At 46.1% G+C, this 26,618-nt stretch overlaps 1 protein-coding gene across 6 annotated transcripts in view; it reads right to left on the bottom strand.

The window, feature by feature from the left end:
- PAK4 (p21 (RAC1) activated kinase 4) overlaps positions 1–26,618 on the bottom strand; it is an 89,348-nt gene that overhangs the window by 33,431 nt on the left and 29,299 nt on the right. Inside the window, exon 1 of one of the 6 annotated variants that reach the window (XM_073321956.1) lies at positions 17,757–18,071. The exons of 2 other annotated variants lie outside the window; for them this stretch is intronic. Coding sequence is in view for 2 of the 4 variants with exons in the window: in XM_073321953.1 (XP_073178054.1) it covers positions 12,009–12,033 (25 nt within the window). In the remaining 2 variants the exon portion in view is untranslated. Of the gene's footprint in view, positions 1–12,008; positions 12,443–15,406; positions 15,482–17,756; positions 18,072–26,618 lie in introns of those variants that run through there. 3 more of the 6 variants (XM_073321957.1, XM_073321953.1, XM_073321959.1) reach the window with 3 other exon arrangements.

The following is a 26,618-nucleotide window of genomic DNA, read 5'->3' as shown; positions in this document are numbered from 1 at the left end:
GGTCCTGCAGCGCTAGGAATCATGGGATGGATGTGCCCTCAGATATATTAGGGCTTGTTACTGGGTTCCCTTTGCAATTGTACCAACCCACTGCGAGATCTTGGGCCAGTCACTTCCCCGTTTCCACATGGGAAGCAGAATCCCAAGGCTGCCAGCTCTGGATGTGCACAGAGAAGACCAGTCGTGTTCTAGAGCCCTGAGATCTCAAAGGCACAGGATAAATATATTCCCAGTCAAAGTGATCCTATGTTTTCGTCCTTCATTTACTCTCCGCTTCCCATATTAAATAACTTGTACTTGTGTTGTTATTCTTCCAACAGAACACCTGGGTTTGGATCCCCGACCTGAAGGCATTTTGCCTTACTTGCTTGCCAGTTGTCCCTGATTTTGGATTAATATTTAAATTTAGAACTAGGAAGAAAATAAAACCATTAAAATGAAGTTCTAGCAACTGCAAGGAGAAGAGCACACAGGCAAGCTGCTTTGGAACGTGAATCTAAATCTGGCAGTGACCTAACAGGCAATCTCTTGCTTGTAACTTCACAGAGCTGTCCTCCTCTCTCAGGCACTGCTTAGAGTAGAGATCAGAGAGCATGATCTCTCCTGCCCGTGGGAGAGAGTCTAGCCTTCAGCTTGCTGAGGACAGATAGCTGGGAAGAGAGCCCAGGAGCACGGAGATGCATGATCTCTAGTGGCTGGAACGAGAGAGACTGGAGTCAGCAATTGTGGGTTCTATTTCTTGCTCTGCCACTATGTGGCTTCAGGTAAACCACTGCCCCACTCTGCCTCGGTTTCCCTACTTGTAAAAAGGTGATAATCAGCCCCACTCACAAGAACATGGATGAAAGGTGCTAGAGAGAAAGGCAAAAGGATTCCTGGGACTTGGGCCATGAGGCACCTTATATTTAGAGTGAAACTAAATATCTCAAACATTTTAAAGTGCCAATGTTTAGAAGCTAATCAAGCAATTGAAGAATAATCCCTTTATGGCTTTAATCATTTCCCAAGAGGAACCAACTTTAGAATACAGACTCTTTCTCCCCGCCATCCCATTTGCCCCTTTTCTGGCTTCCAAGCAGCTAAGTAAAAAGGACTAGAAGGAAGCAGGGCTATACCCCATTCCAGGGCAGCAGCAGGTTCACACCTTCCTTGTGCAAACTGCAGGGTCAGGACAGAGTTGCTCACCAGCACCAATTTCTAATCCCATCCATCTTGGAAGATGCACGTGCTGCCTCAGTGCAGGGGACTGGACTAGATGACCTACTGAGGTCCCTTCCCATCCTACAGGTCTATGATTTCTGTAAACGCTGAGCCCGATCCTGCTCCCATTGAAACCTGTCCAAGTTTTCCCCCCCGCACTTGAGCAGAAACAGAATTGGGCTTTCCCTGTGCAGTTATCTGCTACACAGTAAATTAAGATAGAGGCCACTAACAGCAGCGCCTGGCAAATTACTTCTTGGGCACTCTAGACTATTGCCCAGCACCACAAATGATGTAGAACAATGAGGCTGGATTTTTCTCCCCAGGCTACCTCTCACGTCAGACTGCCTGAAGGCCTTTTGTCAATTTCCGGATAGCTAGGTACATTCTGATCAGACTAACATCAGCCCCAATCCAACATTCCAGAAGCCTGAAACCGACCCCCCTCTCGGAAGCCCTGTAAACCCAGCCCACAGTGCATCAACTAGGAGCAGAAGAGACCAATTCTACAGGTCGGGGGGAGGGGGTGTTTCGTCTCTATGGTCTACTCAATCCTCAGCCTCTAACAAGGGCGGACAAGGGGATGTCATTAGCATCAAGCGTGGGTATTGTTCATGATATGGATACCTGCCCGATGGAAATCGGTCCGAGCCTCAGCAGCTCATTGGCCACCGCCAGATAGCTCCCCACTGTTTCACTACTGACCTGGATTAGAACCAGTGGCCTAGAGATGAAAGGCTCTATGGGTATGTCTACATGGCTCTGTGGACCCATATCTGTGGGACCTGGGCATGCGGACTTGGTATTTTTAAGCCCATACTCGAGCATCCACACTGCATTGTAAATCTAGGTTTATAACTGCTGGAGCCAGGTCTTACCACAGGGCTAACGGGTCCCTACTGAACCACACAGACCTTCCGCGGCTTGAGCTGCGTCCACGCTGCGAAGTGATAGGGTTTGGACCAGAGTCTCAGCAGGGCTTGTGTGTAGACCCCTTCCTCCCTGGATGGGGCCTGGAACCCGAGTGCTTGCTGACTCAAGTCAGACAGATGTATGTGTGTGTGTGTGGACAATATGGGGGTGGGGCTCAAACCCGAGTCTGAGCCCGGGTTTCCAATGCACTGTAGCACACCTGGGAAATTGAGTTTGATACCAACCGAAAATGCACATGTTCTGAAAGCGGAAGGGGAAGGATGCTAGCACCACACTGTTACCACCTGGCTCCGAGAGGGGCAGGTACTCTGTACCAGAATTCACAAAAGCATTATGCTTAAGCCGCCTTCTTCCCACAACTCTCCTCCTGACTGCTTAGAGAACAGAGAAGATCTCAGCCACATGTAGACAGGAGCAGGAATCCCTCTGTTACTAGCCATGGGAGTTCACCCAAGATCAAGCTGACGTCTGGGAAAGCTGGTGTTCAGGACAGTCACTTCGCATTAAAGAGATGGAGAGGCGTCTCCCAATGTCACAAGAAAATGTGTCCCAAATTCAAAAAGCAGAAAAGGGTCTTCAGCACTGGATATTCAGAGTGCATCCTCCCTAGCTAATCTTTGGAAAACACAACCCGCTTCTCACTCCAGGCTGTGCCAGGCAGATGGTCTGCGGTATGCATGAACGATCAGACCGTGACACTGACATGGTCAGAAACAACAGCCTCCTGAGCCCAGATAGAGCATACAGAGTCTTCTCTGCCCTGTCCTGTTCGACCTTTCAGCCCTGGCAGAAGAGCAAGAGAAGGCTTAGACTCTGAGGATCTTTCCCAAAGGCTATGCTGCATGTTGCTCCTTCAACATAGTCTGTCTTTTAATGCTTCTACAAGAGAATCCACCAGAGCCCTGGCTGTCATCTCCCTGCACTCTAGAACTACCCACTAAAACACACGAAGACTTGACCCTCAAGAAACCTCCTCATCAAGTGGGAGTCAAGGAGAGCCACCAAAAATAAATCACAGAACTCGACACCACGTTCAATATATGCCAAGTAACACGACTGCCGCGGGAACCCGCCACCCTGCGATGGCTCTGAGGCACTGCAATTCAGTCCGAGCCACTACCTACCCCCCGGCCCCAAATGGCTACTGACGTCCAGGGGTTCCCCTAGAACAAGCCATTCCCTCCTGCAGGCTGTGGATGTTTCCACATCACTAGGCCATTTGCTCGGTGCTCCTCACGCTGCACTTGGGTGGCGGGGCCCCTCTGCCTGGGACCCAGGGGAGAGCCGAAGAAGATCAGTGGGCTCTGCAGTAGCTACAGGCACTGCAGGAGCAAGACAAAGAAAGGAGATATTCTTCGGGATTAAAACCAGAGCATGGCATTGCTCCTTTGTGACAGGAACAACTTCAGGCAGCACTGCCTAATGTTTTCACAGCCCGAGTCCAAGCCTGCCAAGATCTGGTGACATTTCGACACCTGTCCTCCTTAACCCTCCAACTGGCACACGGAGCAGCATCCAGCTATGCACGCCGAACTGTGTTCGTGGCTCTCTGGAATTGATAGCTGATGAGAAAAAGGCCAAACAGCTTTAAAGCTCGATGGTCATAAACATACCACAATTGCTAGGACAGCGAAACTCCCCTGGACCTTGCCACCACTGAGCAAATTAAACTTTTCTTACAAAAACAGGGGTATCAACCACGCGGAATCTCCCAGAGTAGAGATGCTTTAAGATATTAGACGTACTTCATGTCCTGTAAGTGTTATCTGGTTGCAAACCTGACAAGAAACGGTCAGCGAAAAAATTACAGCCCATGTTTTCAAACTTATGCTCCTTAAATAAATAAATAAAATTTAAATTTAGGTGCCTAAATAGAAGAACAGAAAAAGCTCTTTTATCCAGCATGTGGGGTGAATGGAGGGTGCCGGTAAGTGAAAAAATTAGGATTAACTAAGAGGAAGGGGACCCTGAGCACGCAGGATAGCAGTGGATCCTAACGGTTAAATGTTTAACCCGTTTAAACTATTACAATTGTACATTATTTACATCCCTAGCTACTGAGGGATCTTAATGTCCGCAGCCTCCGGTGGCAGCTCCATTCTTCCCCACAGAGAAACCCAAGAAGCAGCTCAGAGTTACGAACTTAACTAGTCAACCGCACACCTCATTTGGAACCAGAAGTACACAGGCAGCAGCAGAGACCAAAAAAACAAACAAGAAAAAAGCAGCAAATACAGTAAAGTACTGTGCTAAAGGTAAACTATTAACACATAAAGGGGAAACAGCATTTTTCTTCTGCATAGCAAAGTTTCAAAGCTGTAGAAGTCAATGTTAGTTGCAAACTTTAGAAAGAACCATCACGGTTTGTTCAGAGTTGCGAACGACCTCCCTTCCTGAGGTGTTCATAATTCTGAGGTTCTACTGTCTTGACCCATGGAGAAAGGCTGCTAAGGGCTGCGGACAGAAGCTTCACAGAATCTGGCTTATGGAACTCACCCCTTGAAGAGATGAGACCACTGGCTTCGCGGTACTCAGAAATCATCTCCTCTTTGGGTTGCCTTCCCCGCAAAGTTCTGCATACATTCATGCTACTCACGAACCCCCGCAAACTTTCTGCCCATCGTCCATGTCTACCTCTGCTGGCAGGGAAGGACCAGCCAGGGATACATAATTTCTGAGGGGCACTCATACTACATAGATATGGACAATAGTTAAGAAAAGTTCTACCACCGAAGCCTTTCTACTGCGGTAGTGCCTAGGAATCATGGCCCAGGACCCCATTGTGCTAGGTTAGACAAACAAACAGAGGAGCACAAGGAAACTATGAGACCGTATCAATCACAGCACACCAGTTTCCCCTCCTGCCAAGTTGTTCGTAGGCATGATGGCAAGGGAGGACATGGGGGTAAGCTCTGCAGATGTTTATGGGGCGCTTCTCCCCATGGGGACAACTGAAGCAAGAGCCCAAACCTCATATGAGCAATCATTAGCTAAAATAGCCCCAATGGCTTCCTGGCTCGCATGAGGTATTTTCTGTAGGGTTAGCTCTCAAAGTTTTCCAAATCCCAGTCAATTGATAAGAGTAAGTATCTGTTTCAGTAATGTATATGCTATTCCACAGCGAGCTGACTGGATCAGGGATAGATCTGACTGATCTGCAAGTCTTTGCATGCTGTGGGGTCACGGAGATGCTGCTCAAAGGGAAAGAGCACATGGTAATGACCCAAACACCACCACAAAACGAGATTCCTCCCGAAGGGGGTGATGATGTTTCTATGGTGCCTGTAGTGATAATTGGGCCTATAAATTTATCTTAAATTGTGAACTCAATGGGGAGCTTTTGGGGTTCTTAAACAGAACAGACTTTGGGGGAAGTTAACAGAGATGGACAGGCAGAGAGGCTACTGTAATACTGGCTGACTGAAAGAAAAGAAAAGAGGAAGAAGAGAGCATCATATGGCTGCCACCCCCACCACCTCCTAGGACCATGGACCTTCCTCATCCTAATCCTGAGAGATGTCCCGACTAGACAGGGCCAGAGAGAGGGAGCCAGATGACAGCGCCGCCTCCACTGGGTCTGGCTAAATCCTGACCACCACCTGGGATGTAAGACTTTGTCACATCTCCCCCCCACCGCCTGCCCTAGTGTGTTCCTTTTCCTTCCTTGCTGTATTTCTTCTCTATCGTATCCCTATCCTTTTGCCTTCTGTCTAATATGTGGCTTAACAAAAACAGCTGTTTCCCAGTCCGATGCTGGCAGCAGCTTGCCAGGTCTCAGAATGGCTGATCAGACCATGTGCTGGGCCTATTTCTCCTCCAGCAGCGAGGTTACAAGTGAGAGTCAGAACCAGAGACAGAAGCTGCATTTTCTATCTTTGCTGTTCTTTTCTTTCCCCTGGTGGGTGATGGTCTTGTTTTGCCTTCTAGCAAACAGGAACAGACTAACAGCAACAACAGCTCCAGCCCATCTCAACTAAATGTCTTCCCTTTCCCCAAAAAGACAGTTATTACCAAGTGTAAAACCATCTAAGAGACTGTCAAACGAGGGGCGGAAGTGTCTTTCTAAAAAGATTTCCCTGAGTAGATAGAAAGAGACAAGAGATGTGTTAAAATGAAAGCCTTATTTAGTAACTTTACATTTCAAACGCTTTACCTGTTTTTCTTTCTTTTATTAAAGGTTCAAACGGATTTCTAATGGTGTGTTTTCCATGGTACTCAACAGGCAGAGGTCTTTGTATATCAAACCCTGAACCTTGTTTAAAACTGTTTAATGTTGGTCAGTTACAGGCCTTTGACTCTTCGGGCCCATATATTGCACCCAAAAGCAGCGATACTCAGACTGAGGCTCGGGAGCTGCAAGTGGTTCTTTGCAGCACATATTAAAACACCGATTCAATTAACAACCAACCAATTCAAGTTATTGGCTAATCAAGATGCTTTTACTATGTTATTAACCAATTATAGAATAGCTGGTCAGTCAATTTGCTGTGAGAATATTATACACACATGCACGGTATATATATATGAGAGAGAGAGAGAAACAAAATGAAACAATCAGTTCACACTACTGTGGCTCTTTCTTGGCTCCTGGACCACTGAAGTCTGAGTATCACTGACCTGAAGCAACACAAACGGGCCTTTAATCGAAAAGGATTGCTAAGTGGCTTTGCAAGCTATATGCATACTGCAAAGCACCTGCCGTTGAGCAAGGAAGGTACATGACGCACTGCATGCAGAATGAAGGAGCGAAATCTTCTGAAATCACATGAGGGGTGCCTCCATGGGGTCTTTCATGTCCACTCCCAATGCCTGGGCATGATTTGTTCAAGAGAATTCCTCCCACCCGTCCAGCATGAAAGATTAATCCAAACGGGAACAGGTGCAGAGACTGATGACTAGGATGATCAGGAGGCTGAAAGAGCTAGGCTTGTATAGCCTAGCAAAACGAAGGCTGGGAGTGGATCTGATGGCTCTCTATGAATACACTGGGGGCAGGTGGGGGAGGTAAACACCAGAAAGAGAGAAGAGCTATTGAAGCTAAAGGATGATGCTGGCACAAGAACAAATGGGGATCAACTAGTCAGGGATCAATGGAGGCTGGAGAAGGTGGTTTCTAGCCATCAGAGGAGGGAGGCTCTGGAATAACCTTGCAACAGTAGCAGTGGGGGCAAACCACCAAACTTGTTCTAAATTGGCACTTGATACATTTATGAATGGGATGGTCGCACAGAGTTGGCTGTGACAGCAAGGACTGGACTCATGGATGCAGGAGGTCTCCTTCCAGTCCTATGACCCTTTAACTCTCTTCCTGGACCCCAGTTTATCTGCCTCCAAAAGAATAAAGGGGCTGAGCTGACCCAGCTGGGGTCCGAACTGCGGTGCCAGGGAGTCCAGGGGTTCCAGCTGTGAGCTGTACAGCCTGATCCCATTCCTTTTTAGTGAAGTACAAAGCACTTGTACTTGGGTGTAGTTTTGTTGATCTTGGGCAGAAATTAAAGAGCCAATATTCCTCTTTATGTGGGGGGGGAGGCAGAGGTTTTAAAACAGAGCGTCAGATTTAAAGATAGTGTTTCCAGATCAGTGTTCTGAGTTGGGGGTTTTTAAACACAGACTCAGATCAGGAATTGGACACTGGATGGTCTGTTATTACCATTTCAGAAACTCCACTACGCAAAGTTCAAAGCAGACTCAAGAGGGTTTTACAGAGGGCTTAGAGCTGTGCTCTGGATTGGCATTACACAGGAAATCTGGCCATGGGGTGAACCCAAATGTATTTTTTCTTGTAGAAACAAAGCCAGGCAACAATGAACGTCTGTTTACATCATTAAGCATCTGTGTCCTCTTAAAAAAAATAAAATAAATAAAAATCAAAGATACAGCTTTGGTCCTGCCCAGTTGCAGTTCAAAGTGCTGGCAAATCACTACAGAAACAAAGAAATTTTCCAGAAACTGGCACAGAGAAGATGAAGGGTTTGTCCATCCAAGATGATTCTGACAAGCACCATCCTCTCACTTACCCGTCCTTTTCCTTCCTTTGGACCAGACAAGTTATATCTAGAGGAAAGGAAATCCAACCAAATGAGCTAGAGTACACTCTGGAGCGAAGACGAAAGTGAGCACGAGAGAGAGAGATCTTCTTAGCCATTGATAATGTGACAGGGGATGGATATCAAACCTGTTTTCCAAGCTCTCATTTGTTCAAGTACCAACTGTGGCCCCAACCCTGCACAAGATAAAAATCACGATCCATGCATGCCTTGAGGAGTTAACAATCCAACAAACGGACAAAAAAGAAACTCTCAGTATAACAATGTGTTTCTCGTCTGAAAGGCGACTCTTCTAGCAGCTGGTAAATGCACAGCCCTTGTAATCCAATGTTCCCTTCACCAGCCACCTGGGTCAGACAAGAATATTTCTGGTCATTGACACAAACCCAAGCCTCAACGCATAGCTACTCCCTCTGCTCACCTACAACTTCACTATTCTAGACAGTGCTGGTGGCCTTATAGTCACCTGCTCATCTTCAAGCTGATATGGGCCATCCAGTGAATGCATCACAGGGACACTTTAAAAAAAAAAGGAAGACAGAAACCACAGTCCCGGGTCAGAAGAACAACAGCGGAAAGCTCATAAACTAGAGAACGGGTGACAACCTGTCAGCTGGCTCATCCTAGCCAATTCCATAATACAAAAGTTATTAAATGGAACTGGCTGGCTCAGTCATCTGGCTGGCTCCTCTGGTGTAGGCGAGCATATGTGGCAACCCCTTTACAAAGTTTCTCAGACACATTGAGATGTAGGCATTTGTCAAAGCAATCTATTTCAATCCAAAAATCCTCAGATTCAATTGCGCACATTTCTAAGAGGCAAGTTAAGTCCGCAGTATGAACAAACAAGCTAGTAAGAGTTTCCACTTTTGAACAAAAAGCTAACTCAAAAAACAGATGTGGGCCAAATTTTGTAATGGGGGGGAGGAGGGAAAAAACAAGAGAAAATCTACACCTTCTTAGGAAAAATCCAGAGCCACATTCATCCTTGTTGTAACTCTTGACGCTGGTGAATTATCAGCTGAATGCTCTGAACCGGACAAAGAAAAACATCTGCAAATATCCTGACCTCCTCAAAGCAGCAGTGGGTGGGCATAGCAGTCTTAGCTAGGCAACAGAGGTCAGGGGGGTTAACAGTGAACATAAAGCAGATTCTCAATCATGAGGCACCAGGAGTATGTATGGATCTGCCTCTGCAACACACAGAAACACGGTTAAACTTACTGGTCAGGCAGCAGAATTGAAGAAGGACTCGTGCTTCTTCTCCTTCTGACTTGATGAACTATTTAGGCCTCTATCATGCAAACTTTACTCCTGCAAGTAACGCCACTAACTCCAGAGGGAATACTGGGGAGGGGAGCGGACAAGACAAGGAGAAAAATGGTAAAGAAAGGCCACCTACAGCAGCAGCTGGGATCCCCAGGTGGTCTTCCATTCAAGTACTAGTCAGGCCCAGGACTGGATCAGGTCCTTAGAGTGAATTTAGTGGTGGTGAAAGATGCGAGATGGAGACTTCTGGAAACTGAGGCCACATCTACACTGTGGGTGCTCTAGTGTAGCCTCTTCCTACAGTCGCAACAATTAATCCAGCTTTCCGAGCGGCGGTAGCTGGGTTGACCTAAGAATCCTTCCATTGACCTACACTGGGGGGTTAGGTCATCTTAACTATGGCGCTCAGGAGTGTGAATCTCTCACTGTTGTTATTATAGGTATCTAGCTGGATCTAAATTTTAAGCATAGACCAGGCTTAAGGATGGAATTTTCAAAGGCCCCTAGGGAGTTAGGCAGCTGAATCTGCAGTTGAAAAATCCCAGTCTAATATTATTATTATTTGTATTCGTGAAGCACCTAGGCATAGATTAGGAACTCGTTGTACTAGACACTGCACAGAAAGTCCTTCTAAGCCACACAACACGTATAATCCAGGCAGCCGCACGGCAAACCTCCCCTCTGGCCAAGTGCCTCACCCATGACCTGGAAGGACAAATGGTGACACAGTATTTCCATCCCCATGACCCCGGTGCAGAGCCTGCCAAGAATGATGTTGGCACCTGTCCACAAGGATCAACACTGAATGCTGCCAGCTCACATAAACCATTGAACAACCAGGTTGTTCGGGTGACTACAGACCTGTTCTGGATTTGCAGGTCACCAGTTCAAAAAGTTCTTTACCCATTAGCAGTCCCCACAGCTAGCCAGACCCCTCATCACGACAGAAATAGCAGCAATCCTTACGCTGCTTGTTGATCCCAACAATTCTAGAGACACTATGTATTAATCTGATTAGGGGAGGCTTCGCAGCTGGATCTGAGCGGATGCACAGCGCCCCGACTTAATAGTCCCTTGCACTTTATATCAAGGGGAGCAGTGTAAGACTGAAGCCTATCACTGGGTAAAATTCCCAGTGCCCTGATCAGGTGACAACTTTGGAAATCTGCAAATTGATGTAAGTGTGTCTAACTCGCCCGAAAACAAAATGGCAAAAATCTGAAAGCAAAGAAGATTTAATTTTTTTTTTAAAATGAGGAGTCCGGTGGCACCTTAAAGACTAACAAATTTACTTGGGCATAAGCTTTTGTGGGTAAAAAACCCACTTCTTCAGAGGTGGGCTCCTCGTTATTTTTGTGGATAGAGACTAACACGGCTACCCCTCTGATACTTCAAACATTAAGCCCTTCAAGGTTTTTAACATCAAAAAAAGTGCCCTCTGCCCTTTTCTCTCTGTACCTTTGCAGAACACTTCATATCCTATAATCATCCCTCAGTTTATCGTGGTCGCATGAGGACTAGTTTTACGTTAGCGGAGCAGCTAATTGAGATAATCCGGACAGACCATCATCACACCAGCAGCGGTTTGGATGGCAAGATTTCTCCCCCTATGCAGCACCAAAGTGGGGTCCAACCCTGATGCAACATCTGGAGCCTGACAGCAGGGGGGAAAAAACCAGTTTGTCGATAAAAGCAGCCAACACAGCAGAAACACAAACTGCTAACACAGAGATCAAGAACATGGGAGCAGACTATTAAAACAAACAAAAGGAAGCCTGGCGGTTTGGGCCACTCCCTGTTTGTTTGGGGGTTTGTTTGTTTGTTTGTTTTAAGCAATTTGTTTCTCAAAGTGCTAAATGAGAGAACAAATGGAGACTGATGCCTCATGAAACAGCCACATTCTTCTTTCCCCCATCCAGATATTGGCTGGTCTGGAAAGGCCCATGAGATCCATAATTTCCATGGAACGGAGAAGCTCTATACAAAGCACAGGAGGGGGAAGAGAGCCCGATCTGTCTCTGAAGGCTGACAGAGCTCCCCCCAAAAAACCCTCTTCATATTACAGCACCTACCAACAAAGTGTGTGCCATAGATACCTCTCCACTGACTTCACCCCAGCCGATCGGCTCTTGTTCCGCTAACTAATGCTGAAATATTTAAACAGACTTAAATTCTGTCACATCGCAAAGATGCAGTATGCCTGGCTGTACTTCGTCTCTCTCGTTTGTTTGGAGTTCCCCCACATCTCAGTCCCCGTTTACCTCCACTAACAAAAATCAGAATACATCTGGCCATCATAGATACAACCACTAGGATACCAGGCCTTAGAGATGTGTACTCAGAGCAAACTCCTTTGAAATATGAGGCAGCCAGAAAGGATCACAGAGCATTTACTTGTGCAATTTACAAGGCCCCCAAGCTACATTAGAAGAAACATGCAGGTGAAAGTAGATTACACAGAAAATCCCATCCTTGAAATCAAGCTAAAAGCTTTGGGTATTGCGGCAGAAGACCCAGTTACACAGGGAAAAGGCAAAGATGCATTCAAAAGAAACTTACAAGCCCATTCTTCCTGGGACTTCATCTCCACCCGGGGATTGCAGGAGACTGTGTGGCAGCCACAGGGAGCAACTTCAAACACATATGTTCCTTATTTATTACTTTTAGGCCCCTCCTCCTCAGTGTCTCATTGCACCTCCTTCCACAGAAGCCAGTTGGTTGGTTTGAAGCTTCCTCCCGCCTTCCAAGACGGAATTGCATTCCAGCATCAACCAGCTGGCCTGCCCACTTGCTCCTCCCAGGCCAGGAGTCAGATCCCGCCCACACTATTCTTGAATTCCAGCACTTAGCCTTACCGACTTCCCACGGGGACCTGCTTCTGCTAGTGTCACTGGAAACTTTTCCAGTCCCACAACCAAAAGGTAAGGTACCAAGACTGAAAAAATCCACCATACAAAAACAGAGGCTTTCTATTGCGTCTCAACTCCGTAAACCCCATACGGATACAATCCATTTCCCCCTTATCACTGAAATGCAGCCATCTCTTGGGTGGAACGTGAGAGCTGCTTCACAGCAAACAGCAGCTTACACAATAGCTTAGAAGAGGAAGCGAATAAGCCTGTAGCCTAATAAAGTTGCAAGGGATTTGTGAGTAAGTGGAATTACATACATTTGAATTCACACAGGAGTCAAATGATACTCTGCACTTTTATAACACCCTTGTCAGAGGATCTCCAAGAGCTTTATATATTTAATGCATTAATGCCTACCCCGGGGCTGCTAAGACAAGTATTACCCCTCTCTTTGCATCTAGGGAAATGGAGGAACAGAGCTAATAAGTGACTTGCCCAGGTCATACAGGGAATCTGGGAAGAAGCCAGGAACAATACACAGATCTCCTAAACTAAGCCCTGGGCTATCAAGAGAGTGTTCCCTGCTCTTGCCAAAAATGCCATCGGACCTTTAGTGACCACAAAAGGAGAACGGCCTCTTTTTCACATCCAGCGCAAGGCACAAGCTGTCAAATTGACCCTTTGGGACAGAGTTCTGGACTCACGGGGTGTGACTGACACTTTTTTATTCACCCAAACATGTAGCGGTTCCTCACCTGATCCCTCCCTTGAAGTGGGAAGGCATCAGTGGCTGCTTGTGTATTTCCGGCACCTGGACAGACCCTCCTTCCTAACCAGCAAGAACTTTCTTAATCTTGGAGATTTCCATTACCACCCCCCACATCCTTTAATGAATCTCAAAGCCATCTGGTATTCATGGAGCACAGAGCAAGCCGAGCTGGTATTTCTGGAGTACCGGGAACATCTTTCCCCACACGGATGCCTCTACCTCCATCCAGTTTCTTTGCAGGGAGTAGCATATACTGCCCCTTCATTGACTGTAAACTCTTTGGGGCAGGGACAGTCTATTACTCTGTGTACAGCACCAAGCACTAGAGGGCCCCAATCTTGGCTCGCCCTAGGCTCTACCATAATAGACATAAGGATTAATAAAAACAGCAATGGGAGACAACCTCTGTGCATCCAATCCTGGATTTTCATGATATCCTTTTGTCCTATTAAAGAGCCCCAAATTTAACTGAGCTCCAGCCCTCACCCTCAAGTCATTCTCTTTACAGAGACCCGGCATCCACAGTCACTAGTCACCGACCTGGTTTACTGGCTCAGCGAAATCTGGGCTAACGGCCCACTGCTGACTATAGTCACCTGTGCAAATGACTAGTAAAAGCTTCAATACCCACAACTATGCCTCCCTATTAGTCACACTGGTTTTATGTGGTCAGCTTTTGTAACACTCAGGAAAACTCCCTTCCTTCTGCAGGGCATTAACAGTTTCACACCACTTCCACCTAATGACTCAGTATCTTCAGACTCTAACTAGGCACTGAATGAAGTGGAATCACCTCACACCCTCCTTTCACTTCCCCAAGAGAGTTTCTTGCTACAAACTTTGGTCAAGTTTCTCTTTACAAGCAGAAACCTTCCTAGACAAATGGCACAGCTACCCGGACTGAAAACTTGGGTCATAAGGATTTCCACAGGAGACGAAGAGGCTCAGCACAAGCAGGATCTGAGCCTTATTGAGGAAAAAGCAGGAATTCACTATCCTTTTGGGCCAGCATTTTCAAAAGCACTGGGGTTTGGCTTAAGCCTGCTTCCAATGAAGTAAATGGGAGTTTACTAGAGATGTATTTTTACATATATACATGAAATATTAGTATATTACCACCACCACCACGCTCTTACACAGGGCTTTTCATCAGCATCTCTCTTAAGAGCCATAAGATAAGGTACTGCCATCCGATTATTCAACCTTGGAATAAGCGCTCCCCTTGCAAACTTCTACCTCATGTTTTTTCTAAAACATTATGTTTTAGGAGTTATTTGGGGCAAATGCGATAGCCACAATGGTCCCTTCTGGCCTTGGAATCTATGAATCCAGGGTGATTTTTGGAAAAGGCAAGGGAAAAGGTTAGCTTTGCCACCATCAAGTAGATTTTGTACCTCAGCGGCTGAACTTTCATGATCGTTTTGCCCAACTGGTCTAAACTTTCCCCTACCCTGCCAAGAAGCCAGCTTTCCCCTTGCTGTTCCCCGCTCACTGCTAGATACCAAACTGTGCTCCAGTTAGAGCTACATTCCGCAGCCTGCTGTCCTAATGCAGGTCACATTCCCTTTATCTCTCTGCCTTGTTTAATTAGTCAGCCATTAACCAACACTTTTAGCAGCCCTGGATAAATAACACACCAGCCAGAGCACTCCTTCCTGCCAGCATACACCCAAGAGTTTTGCCCCTGGCTAAGAGTTTACCACCACCTTCACCGAAAAAATAAAAAGATCAAGAGGCAGAGAGAGTTTGATTGCAAGAAAAACAGTGGATTGACAAAAAACTTGGTTCTTCAGGATCAGATATAACCCAGAAACAGGCTGCTTTGGGGTTTTATACATTGGTAGGTACGTTTTCTGCTATAAGTACGGACAAATTATACATAGATCAACATGAAGCTCAAAAAACGACTCCAAAAACAGATCTGTATTATCCTGATTAAGGCACACTGGTCAGAGTAAGTTCTCGCTCCCCCCGACCCTCTACAAAAAGGAAACAAAACAAAAAAAAAACAGTGTTATGCAATTTGCACGCTTACCTCTGTTTTTAAACCCATTCTGTTTTCTGAAAAGAACATCGGAGCTCAATGGCGTAGTAGTTTAAAAAAAGGGGGGGGGAGGGGCAAGCTAACCTAAACTAAACCTCGTGTGCCCCAAATGAGAAGTAGGTAAATTCAGTTTACTTGTGACTACACTCCTGCTGCTTCTCATGGCTGTGAAAAGGAGTTCTTTGTATTGTGGCAACGTCCAAGAGATGATCATGGACCAGAGCCCCATTGCGGTAGGCACCAGACAAACACAGAACAAAAAGACCAACAATCGCTGCCCCACTGAGCTTACCAAGAAATCCTACCAGGCACAATATCAGGTCAGCTGAACCAGCGATAGACAGAAGGTGCCTCAGAGAAGACAAAGCTCCAGCGGCCAGAGCTAGCTGTAGTTAAACCTGTGGAGAAGTCTGTCTAATTAAATGTTATACAAAAAACACACCAAAAAGACCTCCAGAACCTTGTCCACGCTATGGCTCTCAGCTAAACCGGTAGGAAACCCTTTGTAAGTTTCTCTACACAAAGTCAACGTGTGTTACATAAGACCGAATAGCAAGGACAAAGAAGGTTCACTGAAATCATGTCAAAATAAAAAATTAAGTTATATCAGAGGCACATACCACCTCCCCACCTCCCTTCTACCAAAAGCTGAAGAGGAAAACATACACAATGCGGCCTTGTTAGCATTTGACTGTCACTCTGGGGACCTGAGTTCCGTTCCCAGTGGTTCTACTGGCTTGCTGGGTGATGTTGGGCAAGTCACTTCACCCCTCAGTGCCTCAGTTTCCCCATTTGTAAGATTGGGATAATGGTATCGGCCTCCTTTGCAAAGCACTTTGAAATCTGCTGATGAAAAGTGCTATAAAAGCTATGCATTATCAACAATTTAACTAAATCTTAAATACCCATCAACGCAGCTGTCCAAAAGCCCTGGCATCCAAGTCCTTGCAAGACTGTCACTACATTGAGGGTTACTTTGAAGATTCAGGACCCATTCTACAGTCCTTAAGCAGCTAATCCAGGGGGTCTCAAACTGGGGATCATGAGGTTATTACATGGGGGGTCACGAGCGGTCAGCCTCCACCCCAAACCCCGCTTTGCATCCAGCATTTATAATGGTGTTAAAATATATAAAAACATTTTTTTTAATTTATGAGGGGGGGTTGCACTCAGCGGCTTGCCGTGTGAAAGGGTTCACCAGTACAAAAGTTTGAGAACCACTGAGCTAATCAGTTCTGAGACACGGCCTTCTGTAAACCGACTGTCCGCAGAGTAAAACTGGGATGACACTTCAAACAGGCCACCCCTTTTCCCTGATCTGAGAGTCAGCAAAATTTTATTTCAAAACCATGTTTAGAAGGGAAAGTTATTTCTTCACAGAGCAGCAAGGTAATTCAGGGCAAACCATAACATATCAACCTTATATGAAGAGGCTGCATAAGAATATTTAATAACCACAGAAGGAGTTTGGCATGAAAAAGATCTACCCAGTTGTCTTGAGTTTGCTCCTGGAATTTTCACTCCAAATATCAGTCTACTTAAGTTCAATGGCATTCAAACTGTATTATGCTGCAGGCAAAAAAATATTTTTTCTGGAGAGTAATGACAAAAATGAAAGAAAAGGAGTACTTGTGGCACCTTAGAGACTAACCAATTTATTTGAGCATAAGCTTTCCTGAGCTACAGCTCACTTCATCAGCTGTAGCTCACAAAAGCTTATGCGCAAATAAATTGGTTAGTCTCTAAGCTGCCACAAGTCCTCCTTTTCTTTTTGCGAATACAGACAAAAATGAAGGGTCTCAGAACAAAGATAACCACACTTTGATCATCTGTAGTCTTTCATCCAAGGATCTCAAAGCCCCCTTTTCACAAATTTCACCCAATGCTCCCAAAACATACCACTCCCAAAACTCCTCTTCTCTGTTGATCCCAAAGATCACCATCAACTGATGGCGATAGGCTGATGTTTTGTGACATCCACATAAAAAAAAATCTGATCCCAAGAACAGTCACTAAATTTTTCCCATCATTGACTCAGACATACGAGCAAGCCTTCCTAGACAATCATCCTAAAAGCAGGTTGCAGCTGGAACTGAATGCAGTGTGCATACTGGAGGGTTCATTTTTAAAGTTCAAACGCTTGCCCTGTATCAGACAGACAGTCAGCTCTTGTTTTACCTCTGCTGTTGAGGAGGGGACACGAAAGGGAAAACTTTCCCCAGCCATCCCCAATTTTATCAGGGATAACAAAAAAAAACGCAAACACCTGGGCAGCTCAGATTGTCACAAAAGTAAGGCACAGGTGGTTTTTGTTTTGTTCTTTTTTTTACTTTAGCATGGAAGAAAACGGAACCCGCACCCACATCCCAGACAGGAAATATATTCTGCAGAAAAAAGGGACAGATACAAGTGCCATATTCCCTTTGGAAAGTCCCCCACCCACCTCCCAAAAGCCAGCTTGTTAACAGGTGTCCATTTCTCCTGTCTTCAAGGCGGGGAGACTCTCCTTGTTCTTCCAAGCTTTTGAAACACGGCCGCCCCCAGCTCCAATCAGGCAGGAGACAGTTCAGAGTCAACTCTCCCTTCCAAAAAACGCCCTGTGTTGAACTCAGCATAAAGCAACCAGGCAGCAAACCACTCACCTTCACCATCCTTCTGCTAACGAGCCGGGGGCACAGGAAGAGCCCTAACTCAGAGCACAGGAAAAAATAATGCCGGGGGGAAAAAAAGGTTGATAAAAATAACCAATTCCTCCCCCCCCCTCCAGAGGGGATTAGATTTCCTTCTTTGCTCTGTTCCTTGATAGAGAAGGAGGCTGGTGGTTTAGTCGCTAACTCAGCTGCTCCTGACCTCAGCTTGCTTGCATGCATGGCGTCAGTTTCAGCAAGACCCAGATTTCTGACGTTGCTAACTGTGAGGCGCCTCCCCCCACATCAGTGGCAATTGGTCTGCACTGGGGATCAGGGAGTGTGTATGGTGGGGGGGTGGGGGGGAAGGCATAGCACCACCTACTTCTTGGCAAGCGAGCTGCTGCATTGGGAGTAGAGGACAGGGAAGGAGCAGCTGGGATTGTGTTTCTCTGCTAGACCTTAGGGGTTGTGTGTGTTCCGATTTATGAGAGAGGAGGTGGATGAGATAATCTCTTTTATTAGACCAACTTTCGGTATTTAATAGCGCACCCATCACGACAGTAGCTGGTGTAATGAGTCAGCCAAGACCAATGTTCCCTCTAATTTTTGAGGGACTGTGTGCGCAAAAAATTTCTTCTGTGCAAATTTTTGGGTTTCTGTGCAAATTTCTGTGCGTGCGGTGTTTCACCGTGTGCATGGGGTTTAGGATCTGTGTGCGTGGGCACACGCGCACAGCTTAGAGGGAACAGTGGTCAAGACCAGCCCCTCAAGCCACCTTTTCAACCCAAAGACACCCACCCCAAGTGGCAGCCCTGCCTGCCTACCTGCCTGCCTGCGTGTACTCTGTTTGGTCAGTTTCTAGTCTAAGTCTTTCCCAGACCCCTTCAACAGCATCCATGGACCCCCCTGAGGTCTGTGACCACAGGTTGTCAGCGACTGCTGTAGGAGCAATCAAAAAGTGAGAAGACTTAGATGTGATCTGATCCTCCACCTCACCCCCACCCGAAATCCCTCTAATGGTAGAGCTCCCCAGTTACCTCTAGCTCTCCTACCTAACAAGATTTTATTAAAAGAAGCCACAGGTATTATATTTAACCCACCTCACCCCTTTCGTCCAGTCACACAGTTACACGATATGATCTGTGCGCGCACAGAGTGTGTGGAATGGGGTTTTATTAACACGGTATTTCCTCCAGTCCCTCACCCCCCACAGGTTCTCACTTTCCACTCTTATTCTGCAGTCCCACCCCCTCTTATCAGAGGAGAGGAATGGGCAGCTCCCCATAGCAACGAAATAAGAGTGCCTATTTCTCAGCCCAGGGAGTCTGTTCCCTGCAATGGACACAATGAAACCGGACTTTCCTTCCCTTTCTCATCTTGCAGTTACACTTCACCAGGCTGCCAGCAACAGAAACTGAACCTAAGGCAAAAAAAATCAGAGAACTAGAGTAGCATTAACTCCTTCGCACAAGGAACCAGAGTGCAAAGGGAGAATGGCTTCCAATACCAACGACAACCCGCGTAACTGAACGCCAGCCACCTCTCAAAATTGGAAACTCTCCCTTCAGGTTAACAGAAAACAAAACAAGTCATGTTTTATCTCAGGCCTTGACAACCTTCCTACATGTTCCAGGCATTAATTACGGTCGTTTTACTATGCAATAACCTGACAGGTAGCAATTTAACAGGGTTTTTAAACAAAAAAAACCCCTAACTATCTGGGACTGAAAGCACATCCAGATCCGGTAGAAATCAGGAAGAGTGATAGCTTAATAAAATAAAAAGGTCAGCTGGACTCCCACATCCCCCTGTCCGCTGGATTTGGAAGGGCAAGGGTTAAAAAGCAAAGCCAACAAGAACTGGAGCAAGAACGCAAGAAGATTTGAGCCTGCAGCCAATGAAACAGCAACGTTTGAAACAAAGCAGCCAGTCAAGTGCTCCAGTCAGTGGATCAGGATCAAAAGAGGAGGAAGGAGGGAGGGAAGAGGATAGAGCAACCCAATGTAGGGTCAGCTTGAAAACACAAAAGGGGAAAAATTCCTCCAGGAAAAGCTGGCAGGTTCCCCCCATCAGCACCGCAAGCAGCTGCTCGCCCAAGAGCTGTCACTAGTGGGGTATTTCCCTACTCGGCAAATGGACCCCCATAACAACTGGCTTACAAAAACAGCAATTCTAAAGGACCTTCCCCTTCCCCCCCCACCCCCACCCCGAGCAATAAACTCAGCAGCCACACAGGTCAGTCCTTGACACTTTTACAAAACCAACCCTATGGCACCTCTACCACTTTTCACCTGATCTCAAAAGACTTTATCAGCATCAATCATTAAAGCCTCATAACACCCACAGAGAGGGATTTTAGATATTTGAGAGAAAGGGAAACTGAGCCACACAACTGCAAAGTGGTTTGTCCCTTCCATACTAGTATCTATGAATACCTATCTTATTCAGTACCCTAAGAAATCAGAGGATGGTCTGGGAACAGAAGCCAGAAACCCCAGTTTGATTCAGAGCAAGGGGTTCCCAAATAGTCTACGCAGCAATGTTCCAAACCCTTGCTATTTTATGCATTTTTCCCTCAATGCCCCAGCTCCTGGAGTGCCTAAGAATCACAGCTTTCAACGGGATGGGGGGGGGGGGGGGCGGGGAAGAGAACAACCAAGCAACCCTCATGGTTAAGGAGCAAAGCTTGAAAAACCTGACCCCTAGAGACCTCAACACCAGAAAGCAAAGAGCAAACAAAATCAAGCCAAGTAAATTAAGTCAGACCCGTGAGATTTGAACACATGGGGGATTGGCAGTACCGCTCCAGCAGCCTGGACCACCACACATTAGTACGAGATTATTCCACGGCCAACCGCCTTCCTGTACAGGACAGCAGACTCCCTGTGCCTCTACTCAGGAGCATAATATCTCTGTTGCAATTACTGCACTTGCTTCCATGGAAGGATGTCTATTGTATTTTTAGGTTTGTAAAAGACACCACTGCCAAATTGCTCTTTTTATAGCACTTTTAATCCATAGGTCTCAGGGTGCTTTAAACGGGAGTCAAGTACCATCACCTTAATTTTACAGATGGGGAAACTGAGGCACAGAAAAGGGAAGTGACTTGCCCAAGGTCACCCAGCAGGTCTGTGGCACAGCCATGAACAGAACCTATGTCTCCTGGGTCCCAGTCCAATGCTCGATCCGGTAGGCAACACTACCGCTTGGGACCCCACAACCAGCCAGTATCACCAGGGAGCTTGGTTTGGAAACCTCTGGATTAGAGCATACTCCTTTCTTTCCTCAGGGAGTTCAACTCTCCCTTAGATCTGGTCTACACTTACAAGTTTTGCTGGCATAGCTGTTGGTTAGGTGTGCTATCCTTTGCTGATAAAGTCATGCAGGCAACTACCTTAGTGTAGACAAAGTTATACCAGCATTGAAATCCTCACCAGTGTAAACGGAATCTAAACTAAGAGGGTTTGCTGACATAGCTAAGTGTAAACAAGGCCTTAATGAAGTTCTACACAGATTTTAGCTTATGATCTTAAAATAAGAAAAAGATGGAACCCAAAGTTAAGATGCTTAAATGATAAAACCTAGGCCAGATTACCAACAAGGTGAATTAAACCCCCTCCAAAAACCAGGAAATTTAGAGTCCATATTTAATAAACTTCCCTAACACTTGGCCTTTGATCTCATGGTTGTCTAAAGCTTCTTTCTGCCCATCTGTCCTTGGCACACAGAAAGTAAACCAAGAATGACATTGTCTGCCACTCTAATTGGCCAATCCTATGAGGTGGTGAGTACCCTGTTTCCATTGATTTAGTGGGGACAGGGAGGCTAAAACTGCTTGAGTCCTTACCAGGTCTGGCTCTAAGCCTATATGCAAGGCTTCCAATATTAAAATGTTTCAATGTTATGAGGTCTGTGTCCATATTCAGGTTTTTTTTTTGTTGGGTTGTTTTGTTTTTTTAAATGTTTGAGCTAACAGGAAATGCCCCTGGATTGGCCCAATTAGCTGGTGTATCCTGTAAACAAAACCTGGACATTTCTTTAGCACTGCAAATTCATTGTGTCCATCTGTGCAAGCCATCCATGTAGCTAAACACATCTGAGAGAATCACTGCAATATGCAGGAGTTTAAGCTTTCAATTCCCCACCCTCCCTCAAATGCATTAGAAAGTCCAGAAAAGGGGTGGGGGGTGGGAATGGCAGCACTGAGGTCTTATCAGCACAAAATGAACTCTAAGGAAATCCTGAACAGCAAACCCAGCAGGACTGTTTCAGTACAAATGTGAAAAAAAGTCTTATTCAGTGGTGCTCCAGTCCCATCTCAACAACAAAAATGACATTTTTAAGGCAGCTTAAATCAGACAATTGCATTTGATAAACTGAAAATAAACCGTATTTTGAATACTAGACAACATCCAAAACTTGTAGCCTACAAGGGCTGGATCTTTTTATGTTAAAAAAGAACAAAAAAAACCCAGAAGTTTGTTGTTGTTTTTTTTTAAAATGGGGAACATGTATTTAGGCAAATTAATCATCTGTCATGATTTGCAAGTTGACAGTTCCCTTCCCATTTATGTTAATTTTCCTCTTATTATATTTTGATACATCAACAGCCACACCACCACTGGACTGTTTAACTATTACTTGGAAGCATTCCCAGAATCACACTGGAAAGATGGGAGGGATCCAAGAAAAATCATTTTCCAATGAAAGCCAAAACTCCTGCACTTCAAGAGTGAGAGGGAAAACAACCCACTATGAGCCAATCTAGTCTGGCATTACTTGTGGAGCTTGAGAGACTTAAAAGCCAGGGACATTTGAACAGGTTATTTTTGAGAGAGCATCTCCCGGCAGGATGAGGTGTAAGGAAGATGTGCTTAAGCTCTAGCAGTCTCCGAATACTCCAAGAATGAACGTGTATTTCAGGAAGGCTGCTGGCACTGTACAAGCAGGGATCTAGAAGTGTCAGGAAAGCAAGGGGACATCGATCCCTTTCTTATCTAGGTTACAAAATCAAATGCAGCAAGGATCAGCAGGGACTGGAAGTTGTTGCAGTCTAATGGCTGTTCATATGCAGACATGAAGGAAACAGGTGGGTTTGGGCCTATTTCTTAAACGACAGGTGTCCATTGTCCATAAGAATACGTATACTGCAGCTGGGAGCTGTCATTCCCAGCTCAGGTAGATGTACACACTACTCAAGAGAAGCACGACAAGTAACAGGGATGGCCACAGCACCACAGGCTAGCCACCCAAGCACAACCTCTCCCAAGATCCAACTTACATCCCTGGATGGCTAGCCCAAAGCCACCATTAGAAAGGACCCTTCTGCTGGCGCTCTCAGGAGAAAGAGACCTAAGCTGAAAGGCACAGGGAGGGGGACAACCTGTGTTCAGCACTTAAGTATGCTGGTGTGTACACAGGAGGGACACTTGCATGACCACTGCCCCAGCACCGGCTGTGTTTAGGAACACACTCGGAGAATTCCTTTTACGTCTTAACAAGGGGCGGGAGAGGAAACAGGGGCACAAAGAGGGAAAGTGCCTTGCCCGTGGTCAGATAGCCAATAAGCCGCAGAACTAGGGAGAGAATTGACCTAGTCCAATGTCCTACTCGCTAATAATGTATAAAAACATCGCCAGCATGGCTTAATCAGACTCCACTTTACTCTCACCCCGCTAATGATGCGTTTTGCAAATCAGAACTATATACGTCAGTCCAAAGAGAATGCAGATATTATAAAGATTCCATACTTTCTGTGCCGCAAGATAGCACGTGTCCACACTAACTTTTGACAGTAAAACGTTTCTTCCCCCCAACACTCCCGACTGATAGAAGTACCGGTGTGGACAGACCAATACTGGCATGGGATGCTCTCCCGCGGACGTAGCTACCGCTGCTCGTTGGGGGTGGTCTAATTGAGCGGCTACACGGAAGACCTTACAGTGGCACAGATGCAGCTGTGCAGTCTCTAGTGTAGACACAGCCTTAGTCTTGGGACCACAATTTATGTAACGATCGTAATATCATTTGGCCTCAGCCTGGGGTTGCTAATAAGGCTCGTTATCTCAGACTCTGCTCCTCACATACAAAGCTTTGCGGTCTTGATTTTTTATTAATATGATCCTTTGCTAAAGTCTTTCCTACCAAGTGGTACGTGTTTGCTTTGTAATTGCAGAGATTGATAACTGACTAGTTGGCTTCTTAATCAGACAGTCTGCATATCGGCTGGTAAATTCTGGCCTTAACGTTAGCTGGTTTTTTAAACTTGGTGTTTAAACCAACACTAGATGCCCTCATTAGAGTCAAAGCCCCAATCCATTGCTCCCTCCCTTGCCTTCAATTACATTCATCAGCAAATATTTGAGTTGTGAGGGCCATGGCAGCCATGAGGACACTTCCAGCAGCAGGGTGTCCCTTAGCATCACAATGGCTCAGTACTCGTGGAGAAATAGCTGCTGGCAATTCAGTAGAAGCCTGGTATTTCTTTGGGTATCTCCCATCCCAGGAGCGCCCGCACCTATCCTGGCTAAGATCCAAGCCATAGACAGATAAACTTGGGAACAAAGAGATGGAAGCGGAGCTAGGAACTCCAAGAATTCAAGAGCCTGCGCTCCGGTTGTGCTATGATACACCAAGGAGACCCATCGTCACAGAAGTTTCTGTGAGGAGAAGGCATTCAGATTTTGCAGGTGTTCATAAGTGTGGGCTAGTGGCTACAGCAATTAACTGGCAATTGTCTCAAAGGGTGCACAGTGGAGACCTAAATGATGCATCACAATATCAAAAGGATTACCGTTTAAGTGATCCTCCCAGATAATTTCACAACCCAATATCCCCAGGCAGGAAGTGAAAAAAGGGGGCACAGGTAGTCACCAGCATTTTGACCACCATGCTGCTCAAAGCAGATCTACACAACATTGCAGCAGCGCTGCCCTTGGCAATTCACTTTGTCTCTTTGCCTTCAATTTCCCTTCTGTAAAATTGCTTCTGGTGAATATTTATATTAGGGTAGCAGCCAAAGGCTGCAATTGGGATGAAGAGAATACTCCCCCCACCCCCAATCTCAAAGGGGGCTAGTGAGGTTTCACGTTTGTGAAGTGCTTTGAGATCCTTTGATGGAAAGTGCTACTATGCACGAGGGCATTACAGTAGGGACCGGCGAGCGCTTAGCTCAGCGCAGAGCCAGCAGCATTCAGATCTGTCCATGCGAGCTTACAACAGGCCATGCACCATATAACTCATATGGATGCTCCCCATGTTGCCAGCGGAGGTTGAGCAATCTGCCGAGGTTGCTCTATGGGTCCCCTATACAGCCATGATGTCCCACATGAGAATACAACCCTGACTGAAGAGGTCATCAGTCTCGCACGAGGAGACATTAATGCCATCGTTCGTGCCCCAAGAGCGTTGGGAATATGCTTGCACAGAACTTTTGTGCACAACAGCCTGCTGATTTTGACAAGCTGGAGCCTGTAGCAAGTATGCTTCTAACTCTCTCCAAAGACGCATGCAGACCTGGGGATGTATTTTAAAAAAAAAAGCTTTACTTTATCAGCAGCCAGAAACAGCAATCGAATCCTCCGTGGACAAATCTAAAGGGAAAATGACTTCAGGAGGACTTACGGGTTTTAAAAAAAACACAAACAAACAGGACAATAAATTAATTTAGGCTCGGTACTTGGCCTCCTTTGACATGGGGCGGAAGTGAACATCATGTGGCATATGGCCAAAGGGGCAGGGCATCAGGAGTTTCCAGGTTCCTATCTCAGCTCTCTTCCCGACTCGTTGCAACACCTCCTCTGTGTCTCATTTTCCCCCGCTGAAAAGCATAGCGCTGCCTTACCTACTCCAAGTCCTAGTTATACTGAAGCATGGTCTATACCGACCCGTTTCATTAGCATGGCTACGTCAGAGAGGGGTGATTTTACTGACACAGCTATGCTGGTAGAAGCCCTAGGGTGGATACAGTTATATCAGCATCAAAGTGTTTATACCGGTACAGCTTATGCCGGTTCCCCGAACCAACCTAAGCTGTATCGGCACTTTCACATGGATATAACTGCATCCACACTTGAGGATTTTGCCAGCGTAGAAAAGGCTTGAGAAATCACCCCACTCTGACATAAGACTACCTAGGGGTGATTTCTAAAAGGCTTGAGAAGGGCATTGCAAGAGACTGGATAGATATTTGCAGCACTTTCAGATCCTCAGATGAAAGGGAAAATATTTTAAAGAGCTACATAAAACGCTACGCTTCGTTAGTCTCATTAGCTCTGGCAAACCACAAACTGACAGCAAAAAGCAACGCTGTACTATGGGGACTTGTAACAGCTAGCACCGTGGCTTATTAACTGAGAGCTTGTTTTGGGGTCATCTGGCAATGTGCACTGATTTCACTTTCCTGTTGCTTTCTGGACAACTAGTCGCTCAGTTTTCCCTGTGGGCAAAGATCATCTCCACAGCCTCCTGCTCTGCTAAATAACTAAGCTTCTTGCTGACTCTCAGAAAAGACACAAGCCCCTTTCTGGAGTGCTTCGCATTAACACACAGAGTTCCCCCAAGCGATCCGCTCTGATGCAATCCACTGCGGCTGTCTGAATTGTTGGACTGTGTACAGAGACAGGAACTGTTGGGTCTTCCCGAACCTACAGGCTTCCAGAGAATGAGAATGTCACATTTCTTGTTGTGAATCCCCAGTAAAATAGTGGCAGCGAAGAGCCTGTATAAAGTGCACTCGGCTGCACAGCACAGCTCAGGTGCTCACACTCCTGGAGCCGAGGAGCGTGCGCGCTGCTCCCTCCTCTATAAAACAGCTCTGGGGAGTAAAGGATTTCACAAGTGACTCACATGCAGATCAAGGACATTGCTTCTGTG

Source organism: Lepidochelys kempii, chromosome 23 (genome assembly GCF_965140265.1).
Source record: "Lepidochelys kempii isolate rLepKem1 chromosome 23, rLepKem1.hap2, whole genome shotgun sequence".
Classification (NCBI taxonomy): Eukaryota; Metazoa; Chordata; order Testudines; family Cheloniidae; genus Lepidochelys; species Lepidochelys kempii.
Note: the sequence above shows the minus strand (reverse complement) of the source record. Positions and strands in the feature narration are given on the sequence as shown.